The sequence below is a fragment of the Olea europaea genome, unplaced genomic scaffold, assembly GCF_002742605.1.
Source record: "Olea europaea var. sylvestris unplaced genomic scaffold, O_europaea_v1 scaffold2043, whole genome shotgun sequence".
Classification (NCBI taxonomy): domain Eukaryota; kingdom Viridiplantae; phylum Streptophyta; class Magnoliopsida; order Lamiales; family Oleaceae; genus Olea; species Olea europaea.
In genome coordinates, this window is record NW_019238336.1 from 90,785 (window position 1) to 101,750 (window position 10,966).

At 35.0% G+C, this 10,966-nt stretch overlaps 1 protein-coding gene across 4 annotated transcripts in view; it reads right to left on the reverse strand.

Moving 5' to 3' along the window:
• LOC111379859 overlaps nucleotides 1-10,966 on the reverse strand; it is a 30,473-nt gene that overhangs the window by 9,957 nt on the left and 9,550 nt on the right. For all 4 annotated transcript variants that reach the window (XM_023003298.1, XM_023003295.1, XM_023003296.1 and 1 more), the window contains exons 3-5: nucleotides 6,890-6,996; nucleotides 6,190-6,255; nucleotides 4,171-4,253 (exon numbers count right to left, since the gene is read on the reverse strand). In XM_023003298.1, the coding sequence (XP_022859066.1) occupies nucleotides 4,171-4,253; nucleotides 6,190-6,255; nucleotides 6,890-6,996 (256 nt within the window). The remainder of the gene's footprint in view (nucleotides 1-4,170; nucleotides 4,254-6,189; nucleotides 6,256-6,889; nucleotides 6,997-10,966) is intronic.

Consider the following 10,966-nt stretch of genomic DNA (forward strand, 5'->3'; position numbering starts at 1 on the left):
CGCAGCAACCGAGGCAGCAGCAAGGGTAGATAAGGAAGCAGAAAGCTGCACTGTGTTTTACAAATGCAGCAATGAAGATGAAATATAGCACCATCTGGGACAGAATCCCAGGTTGCAAGAATGCAAAGGCTTACAACTGAGATCAACTTTCATTTACAAGGGGTGTCATGGAGATGTGATTATGAATCTGATTATTTTGATTACGGACATACTCTCTGCAGTTTATTATATCTGATGTTATGCTGAACTCAAAAGTTTCAGTCATACTAGATTTAATATGCGTTATGATAGCTAGACACAAGCAACAACTTTTTTTCCAAAAACTCCCCATTGCTCTAAATTTTGTCCGTCTCACCTTCAAATTTAAAAACTGTCCATATCAAATCCAAAAAATATATATATATATCATTTTAAAAATTTCTGAGAACTTATATAAGAAGTAAATAATATAAATTAACAAGCTGTAACCTCAAAATGCTTGAACTTTGCTACTGTAATCCATTTTCAAACATTGGCTTTCTTGAGCAGCTTCACTTGCACAGCACGTGAGCTGCATGAATCACTTGCTTCTAAAAATAGAACCCTTATTCATTTCCAATGTTTCGGGAGTAACTCATTGTTTGTTAATTTGGTTAAACTAATTTACTTTTACAAATTATAAAATGAGTACAGTATTATATAAGAACACTGGTTTATTAAAGGTTCTCTTTAATTAAATATTCTTCAAATTCCTTCTATGTTCTTTTTTTGCATAGGATAGTATCTTCTTTAGACACTGAATTTAAGATATAGTCTTCCAATATCCATTAATGATTGGTCTTCAAATAAGACTAAAGAGTCAATTAAAGTCAGTGGGGCCTTTGAATGAGGCCGCAAGTGCCATACACACAAAGATCTCAATGCTTAATGCTGTTCATCGGTTTTATTAATGTGAATTTGTAATGGCTTATCTGGATAGGATTGAAATTTGGGGGTATAATTTTGGGGTGAGTGAAATCAGGATAACGTTCTCAGAGAACAGAAATTAAGTTAGGTTTCATTTTCTCAAGTGCCTCACCCAAATACTTATAATGGCTTTTTCTAATCTAGTTAATTATTATCCTACCAATTGCTGTGTTTTAGCCAGTTAAAAAAAAATATAATTTTACATATATTTCAATTTTGAGATTTGAGTTCATTTTCAATGTTTTGTTTTCATGATCTGTTTAAGATTGTTAAAAATGCGTCTTGTTTCAAATTTTGAAAAATAATTTTGCGATATTTTATTCCATGAAATTAACTTATTTAGTAAAATAAAACCATTTTATATTAACATATTGTCAAGTAAATTTACATTTTAAAGTTGGTAAATCTTATAATACTTTTTATTGCTACAAAAGTAAAATAAAAACAAATAATAAATTGAGTTCGGAATATAGAAAATAAAAGTTAATAACGTGAACTATCTGTGTTCATTTAAATATATACATTTTTAGAATTTTTATGTAAATAATCATTAAGAGCTTAAAATATTTTTATTTTTTATTTTTTTACAATTTTATTTTTTAGATTTTTTTAGAATTTATCAAACCTTTTAATTTATCTTCTTAGAATTTTATTTTTTAATTTTAAAATTTTATTTTTTAGAATTTTAAGTGTATATTTACAGAATTTTTTTATTTGAACGCTTGTTTTTTAAGTTTTGAGTGTTTCCTAATTTTTCACTAAAAACAATTAAAATATAAAAAATGCATTTTAAATTTTATGTTATACATCTTATCTTGTTTCTAAAATGTAAATTCAAAAATATCAGACCTAACAAGTTTTGAGTGTTTTGCAAACCTGAAAACTGAACAGTTTGAAAATAACAAACCAATTCAACCTTAATGATACTTGTTTCTATGTAATATTGAGTTGTGGGTGTCATGACTTTTTTTACAGCTGTTGTTTTCTTAGAAATTCCAAGAAAGAACAGAGTAAAAAAGATAGAAGATGACAGTGAAGATGTTAAGAAGAAAAAGTAGAAGAACAGGAAGGTTTGTTCAAGTAGTCTGGAGCCTAAAGCTAAAAAAAGTAGGAAAAAGAATGTTAATGGAGTGACATCCGAGTCAGGTTTGAGTTAGAAATCGAGTAACAGCAGTAATGAGTTGAGTGTAGTTCGCTCCTTTTTCGGTTCCTTCTGCTTGGAATTTTGTAGGTCGAGAGGCTAATACATCTACGGGCTTGGAAGTCCACACCAGTGATAACAATAGCAGAAAATTTAGATCAAGAAAAGAGCACAAAGGGAAAGGCTTTACAAGGAACTTCGATGTGCACTAAGTTTTGAACAATGTCCAAGGAGTGCTTGAACTTTGATCTCTATTAATACCTTGATCATTATGTCTTTAAGATTCACAGTCCCAATCGTATTTAGATCAAGAAAAGAGCACAAAGGGAAAGGCTTTACAAGGAACTTCGACGTGCACTAAGTTTTGAACAATGTCCAAGGAGTGCTTGAACTTTGATCTCTATTAATACCCTGATCATTATGTCTTTAAGATTCACAGTCCCAATCGTTTGTAATAGTATCTTTTCATCTTCAATGATTCCTTAAAAAAGTGATAACAAATATCGATGTGCAATCTTCGTGCATGTTTAAATTGAGTGAAGTGATTATGTGGAATTCTCTCTCTCTCTCTCTCTCTCTCTCTCTCTCTGTTTTTTATTAAATCATAAGATTAATATCTTGAAAAAACAAATTTGGGCTGAAAAATTATAAATAGGGAAAATTGTAAAACTCTCCAACATGTTGACATTGTAGCACTTCGTCACGCATTTGCTTGGATGCATCATCCCCAACCTTTAAGTTCTGTTAGGCCATTCAGCCCGACTTGAAGGATTTATTCATTTTCACCGTCCCTTCTAAACTCCTTTCCAGTTTTCTTCTCTCTCTATCAATTGCCGCAGCCAGTGTCTTCTCTCATCGTTCTGGAAAATTACAATTTTCAATTCTGGCCAAGTTTGGTTGATATCTTTCGCCTTCGGCTGCTCGGTCAATACGATTTGGTTACTTGCATCTTGATGAGTACAATGTGTAGGGTTATACAACTAAGACTGTTATACATGATAACCTAATAATATACTAACCGATTCCTATAGAAGTGGATAGCTTTAGAAATTAGCTTAAAATAGATCTAGTCCCAGGAATTACTCTTGACTTCTAAGAACAAACCATTGACTCGTTCAACCGTTAGGTAAAGAGGAATTTGCTATGTACGGAAAGTGGTTGGAGGACATTCTAAAAATTGGTAAGAAAATCCTTGTGGAAGCTCAAGTTTACGGTATGGAGTATGTCTCCCTATTTGACATCATCACAATGCTAACTGGTTTCTAGCTTTGTGAACTCACAACTAATTCACTCCATACAACAATGGCAGACTAGTTAATGGAGAGAAGTTCTTTCATGGAAAGGAAAAATATAGAGCCTCAAAAGTTGCTCGGAGTTCTCACTACCTTGTATGCTGCTTACATGTTCATTTAAGGAATATAGGAATTTGAAGGTCAATTTTAGGTATACAGGCTGATGCAGGCATTAAGGTTCTCGGAGAAGTATTTCCAGCTGATTCTTCATTTCTCAAGATGAAAAGAGATCTAAGACCTATCTAGCACCACTGAATTCATGCATGCCATGAGACTGCCCTCCATGTTATTGTTGGGACAGATCCACGCTAGGACTTGTATAAGGTCACACTGAAACAGATGTGCCATCATAAACCAATGAGTCCATTAGCATAGCATGCTATACCTTCCTATCCAAAGAATTCTAAGTTCTTGTCAATCAGATTTTTTAGATTGGTGGTAAGGGTGACTACTTCACCATACGTCGAAAAGTGGCTGCCTTCATAATCAAGAAAAGCATTAAAGTTAGCTCAAAGGCATGGATACAAAGAACAAACAACTCTGCCTTAAGAAATCTCAGCCTTTCAAACAATTCACTGAAGTTTTAAGAAGGCACATAAGAATAGATGATCATCTTCATCTTCAACTTGCAGAAAGGCGAGAAGAAAGCAATTTCAAAGATCAAAAACAGAAAGGGGAACTCAATCACTGTATGTTTCACAAGATTTTCAGGCCCAAAACAATGGAGATGTTAGTAAGTACAAGCAAGCAACTAGCCGTTTTAACCTAACTGAAACTTCGTAGAGAGAATACCTTTTCAATCTTTTTTAACTGGATAGATGGATCCTCAAAGAAAGGTACAAGCAAACTCAAGTTGCGAGAATATAATTCCTTACCTGGACAGCCAGAACATAAAGTTGAAAGACCTTTGTACTATAGATGGTTTTGTTGAAAATTCTATTATAATATGCACCCTGACATTAAAATTTAAGCACGTACAGTAACATAGAGAATATCCAGTAACAAAATTGTTTCAAATGGCTAAGGTACAGAGCACTTCCAGCAAGTTCCAAGAACAAAAGAAAAGAAATCTAACAAATGATACCAAAAAATATTCATTAGCACGCAGCGGAAAAATATACAGTTATCACTATAAAGTATTATCTTGTATCATCAACTCCTTGACCGGTAATACACAGCCTAAAAGAAAAGGGGGATTTAGTCCTAAAATCCACTCCAGGGCTAGAATCCATCCTATCTTTATCCCCTGCCTTCCATTTATAATGTTTGTGGATTAAAATCCTTTACTTTTGATCCTACTTTATTCTACTCCACTCATTGATACTGATCTTGATATCCCCATAGCAATTTGTAAGGGTGTTGGAGTTGTGCCAAATATCATCTATCAAACTTCGTATCTTATCACAAAATTGCAAGGACCTACAAGGCTTTCGTCTCTCATGTAGACTCAGCGTCAACTCCAAACATTGTACAAGAAGTTCTAGCAAACCCAAAGTGGAAAGAAACTATATTCGAGGAGATGAATGTTCTAATAAGGAATGATACTTGGGATATTGTGGATTTACCAAAAGCACAACGTCGAGTAAAATACAAATGGGTATTTATACTCAAATACAAGGCTGATGGTTCTGTGAAAGCATACAAGGCTCAACTAGTTGTCAAAGGATATACTCAGACCTATAAGGCTCTTATAAATAGGGCCCTTATTCCTATTCTGTACAATAATTAAGCGATATAGAAAATAATATCTTAATCAAAGATTCATGTTAAGTTGCTTTATACTCATCATGTATAATTATATTTTGTAATTATATGAGAAGAAATGTAGTTCCTAATATGAAAACTAAAAATACTTTTTGGTAATTTTTATTTCAGTACATGTGCATATATATGGAAAAAAATTGCGAGTAACTAGCACGGAGAGAATAAAATAATTATATTAATTGTTAGATATAATTTGGGTTCATTCATAATCAACTACTTTAGTCTAATTCCAAAACTGACATTAAAGATTGACTAATTTTTTTCACATATGGAGGAGGGGAAAAAACTCGCTCCAATATTCTTTAGAAAAGAGGATAGAGACGAAGGTGACAATTTAAATGAGGGATACTTATTCCTTAAAATTTGATGGTTTCGAAATTACTCGGAAGTCGACAGGTTTTATAATAGATTTTTTATTATGCCTTTGCTGGATCGATTCTCTAGCTCCACCCCTTAGTAGAGCTCAATCCTTGGCATAGAACTGAACCAGCCCCACAGGTCACAGGGGCAGTATAATAAAAATACGTTGTATAGAAATATCAAATTGAGAAACAATTTGAGGCATTAGCACAATGATAAGATTGTTCCATGTGTAACCTGGAGACAATGGTTCTAGTTGTGGAAACAACTCTCATGCTTGTAGGACATTTATGATTTAACTAGTATTCACAAAACAATAAGATTCAATCCTGGGGGTGAACATATTGAGTCATTCTTTAAAATTTAATCAAATTGTTTTCAATTACACCATTTGGGTGTATCAAGGAACATACACGAGCAACGTGTAGTATTTTGGGAAATTCTGGTGCTTTCAAATCAAAGATTTTACGTGTGAAGATTTATAAAAAAAAAATAAATAAATAAATAAAATAAAAAATAAAAAAATATTATATCACCAAAAATCAATATAAAGAGTTATTGAAAAGAAGAGTGGAAGAGAGAACGCCGGATGTATAGTAGTCTCAACTCACAAAAAGAATCTTAGGCGCAATTTCATGTCATTGAGAGTTGAAAATGTAAATGTAATAAATCAAACTGATTTCTTACCACGGAATTTGATAGTCGGGTCTTCAAAGGTGCAGTCTTCAGCATAAATTGCAGAAGTGAAGAGTCCTAAACCCACCAAAATTTACAATCAGTTCTTGTGAACCAAGCAATCAAAAATCATCAAAAAAGGTAATCAATACTCAATCAATTGTGAAACACGATGACTTTTGAACAAAAGTATATATGCTAGATACCAGGTCATGTTCATATGAATTGACAGGAAATGGTAAAGTCGTCACTGAGAGTAAAACTTAAACTAAAGTCCATCACAGAAACTTAAACTAAAGTCCATCACAGTGCCACTCTCATCCACCATGTAAACTCCTGGGTTGGGAAATTAGGGGCATCTTTGATCCTAGGACCTTTGAATTCAGTACTAGCTCTTAACGATGACTTATGACATTATATCCTTTTAACCACGTAGAAAGCAAGTTTCCTACTTGCCTGCCAAATTATGCTGTAAATGATAAAAAAAAATTGTTTCCAACTGTTGCATCACATGCCCCTATGGTGAACATTAATGGCGATAGAAAAATATGCCAAATGGGTTCAAGTTGTTTTGTTTAACTCCATAATGCATAAGAATCAAATTGTGTTTACATTGTTTCATTTGACAGATTAATTAACCTCAAAATTAGTTTCAGAACAAGAGAAGGTAGTACAAATTTCTCAGTAATAAAATAGAGATATAAATTGATACCTGTAACAAAATAAGCTTTCTCATAATCAGACTTGATAGTTGAAAGAACTTCATCTACACTGGAAACTGGAACGTTATCCCTCCTATCGTCATCCACTGAAATCGATCTGCAACATATTTTCTTGCAATTATTGTACATAATTGCAATGTGCTAGAGGAAACTATGACCCATAAATAATTTGCATTATGGATTCCATTTCTGCTAGAGAATGAGTACAAATCGAAAACTAAGACATAACAAGGACCAAAGCATTGTCTATGCCAGAAGATGATACAGTGACAGGACAGACACGAAGTTTCCCTTACATGCAGCTCTCAACTTAGGTGTAAATGTTTGTCTCAATAAAGCAAATCATCAGTGCTTCCATAAATTTGCTCTGATTACATTAAGTCAATAGCAAAGATCAGCAGTTGACTGCAAAAAGAGCTTGTCTAAAATTTTAACAATTGGAGGGAAAAAAAATAGACTTTCGTTAGGAATGAACTGAACTTAAGAAAGCAAACTAGACTCAATAAGCAAGTAATCCTGTAACCAGGTTGGATGAGCTCTAAAAGATATTAGGTGCCCACATATATAGAGTCAAAATCAAGAGGAGAAGATGGAAAATTATTAATAATAAGAAAAAAGGATGGAACATGTGGAAACATAAAATTTCCTTTTTTATACTTCTTAATATAAGATAGTTTCCATAAATCTCATAATAAAAGAGGCATGAAACAAAGCTGTCGAGTTCTCAAACACGTTGCCCCTCGTGGTATAATCTTTATCCCATGCTGCAAACATAAATCGATCCTTCCATAAAATAAACACCTATAGATTTACCAGTTGCAAAAAGAAAATGCTAAAGATCTATAGAAACATCAAGAACTCCTTATTGTCATAGCATGTTCAACAATAATAAAAGAAAACATACCACCCATAGCTTGTGATTGACCTTCCATGGGTTTTTGACTGCAAAGAAGATGAAAAACTTGATATGGAGAGAACTACTCTCTAACCCCTTTCAAGCCCTAGAAGCCATCCTCTTTGTTCAAAATTGTGAGGACAAAAGGGCCAAAATTTATATCTATCTATCTATATATATATAGGATTCAATGGGCCAACCCTATATAAGGTGGGTTGAGAGTAGGGGCCTCCAAAATGTGTTTGTAAAAGGGCCCATCCCATTATGGGCTAAAAAATGACCAATAAAATGCTAATCCATAAAAAATAAATATAACAATATCCCACTTGGACAGCATTTTATTTAATCATTACATAAACACAAACAAACATCTCAAAACCAAAAACCTGGTCCAAATGCGCTTACAAGTTCAAACCAGTGAATGATATACCGACAGGATATATAACACATGGCCAATACTTGAAATCACGTAACATAGGCCAATGAGATGTAAAAGCAGTATGGAAAAAATTAAAAGAGTGATAAACACCCGTTTCCATAAGAAGCCCTAGAGACAAATCTGAACGTCTTTAAAAACCATAAGCCTTATTCAAAATACAGTTGTAGTACACAGCCTAATGACTATACCGATAGGGTATATGACACCAAACACACACTCACAACTGCCAGACTTACATAGACTAAAACATATTGTCTCTTACAGATAATACGCCTTGTCCATAACGTGCGTCACTCAGTGTCAAGGACCACAGCTTTACTTAGCCCCTTGACATCATTGCAGCTACAGTTTGCCCAATTTCGACCGCATATTGTAAATATTAGTTCAACTTTGAGTTGTAATTTTCTTTTCATTGTAATAGTTATTTCAGTTGTAAAATAATTCTGATATTAGTAAACTTTTAGTATGATTCCTCATCTTTAAAACGTCTACTCCTGTCACTTAGATTTTTGTTCCGAATGCTATTATAAGGGGTATTAATCATTCAAAAATCTTTCAAACTCACTAGTGTCTGCCACCTGCACCAGCAATTGAAACTTTCTGCTTTCGTCAATTGTAATGTTCAGTTTTCATCAATCAATGTTCAATTTACTTTCAATGTATTCAAATTCTCTGTTGTAAGCTTTCTACAAAATTGTAATCAAATTTTCTTTCATCCCAACGCGATCGAGAAAAGGCGGAAGGTAGTTTGGCGGAACAAACTACTGCCGCACGATGTCCCTTTCTGCGCCAAGAAGAAAGACACCTCGTGAAAGTTGGTATCAGAACTACGGCTCATGACCTTCGATAAGAAAGCTATGGATCCAATTACATCCTACAGCACTGAAGCGGGAGAGCCTCAAAAGAAGAGTACTACTAAACAGCGCGTGGATGCGCTTGATGAGACAACTTCTAGGTTGTGCTATGCCTTGAACGGTCTCAAGGAAAAAATCGAGATGGCAGAATCCCAGATTCGTGAATTACAGATCCAACTGGATGAAAGCCTGTGAAGCACCGACACGCTTCCGGCATCGGCGTGTCGGTGTCCGACACGTATCGGACACGGGTACGTCGGAGACACGTCGCCGACACGTGTCGGGTTCCTTGCGGCGTGTCGAACTGGAAGGAAACGGTGAAGAAGTGAAGAAAGAAGGAAGAAAACGGTACCTGTGTTGGCAGCACTGCTGCTCCAGTAACGGCAAGGAAGAAAGAAGAAAGAAGAAAGGAAGAAGAAGAAGAAGAAGAAGAGAAAGAGAGAAGTGACGAGAGAGAAGACAGTACCTGTCTGTGTTGGAGTAATTTTCAAAGCAGGCTATAATTTTCAAAGCAGGCTGCTGGTTCAGTGGACCCAACATATTAAATGCACGTTGTAGTATATTAGTCATATTAATGCATTGTACACATTTTTTTTGCAGTATGCATTACTTTTTTTCAACTTTAAACAACATTCAAGATTTTATGTTAATTAATTTTTTACTATTTTACCCTTCATATATGAATTTAATATCATATTTTATTTATATTTATTATTTAATTATTTATATACAAGATGCAGTAAGTATAAAAAAATTATTATTATTTTTAATTATTAAAATAAATTAAAATTAATATTTTAATCAACGTGTCGAAGACGTATCGAGTCGGAACATTTTGGAAAAATAGCGTGTCGACGTGTCGGACACGTATCGTGTCGGACACTCGTGTCCGTGTCGGTGCTTCTTAGATGAAAGCCAAAGGGCTTGCGCAGCAATGACTGAAGCTGCTGCAATCATTCCTGATCTGCAGGATGAAATAGAAGCGTTGAGAGCTCAATTACGAGTACTCCAACGTACGGTGGGTAATGGGCAAGCTCCCGTACTTGAGTATGCTCCTAGACTCAGAATTCCTGAACCGTGTACCTACGGAGGGGCACGTGATGCAAAAGAAGTCGAAAACTTTTTGTTTGACATGGAACAGTACTTTCTCGCAGCTTCGATCGAAGACGAAGCTAGAAAGATAACCACAGCTACCATGTATCTGGGTGGAGATGCAAAACTATGGTGGCAAACCAAATATGCTAACATTTAGACCAACAAGGTCCAAATAGATTCTTGAGATCTCCTCAAGGAAGCGATCAGATCGCAATTTTTCCTGAAAAATGTCGAGTATCAGGCTCGACGGGCACTTCGAGACCTCAAATACACAAGTTCTGTCAGAGAGTATGTGAAATCCTTTTCAGGGCATATACTGAATATTCGAGATATGTTGGAAAAGGATAAGCTCTTCACCTTTATGGAAGGGTTGAAGCCGTGGACAGGCACGAAACTTCAAAAATAGAAAGTTACTGATTTGAGCACGGCCATGGGAGCCGTCGAATGCTTGAGCGACTACCAAACAAAATCTAGAAAAGATCGACCTTTGAGAAGTAATCAAGCAATTGGAGGTGGTAACAGACCTTACAGATCCAGCTCGAACCCAAATGTGGGAGAGCGTTACTCTCATAATAAAGGAAGAGTCTATCAAAGCACCCGTGGCTTTCAGAGAAATTATCATAATAGCCGTCAAGGAAATTTTAACGACAGCAACAGTAACAACTGGAACAAAGGAAAAACAAAGGAGGGCCGAACTGATTCCACTCCCAAATTGATGTGCTTTTTATGCGAAGGATCTCATCGGGTGTCGGAGTGTCCTCAGAAGCAGATGGTGAATGCATAT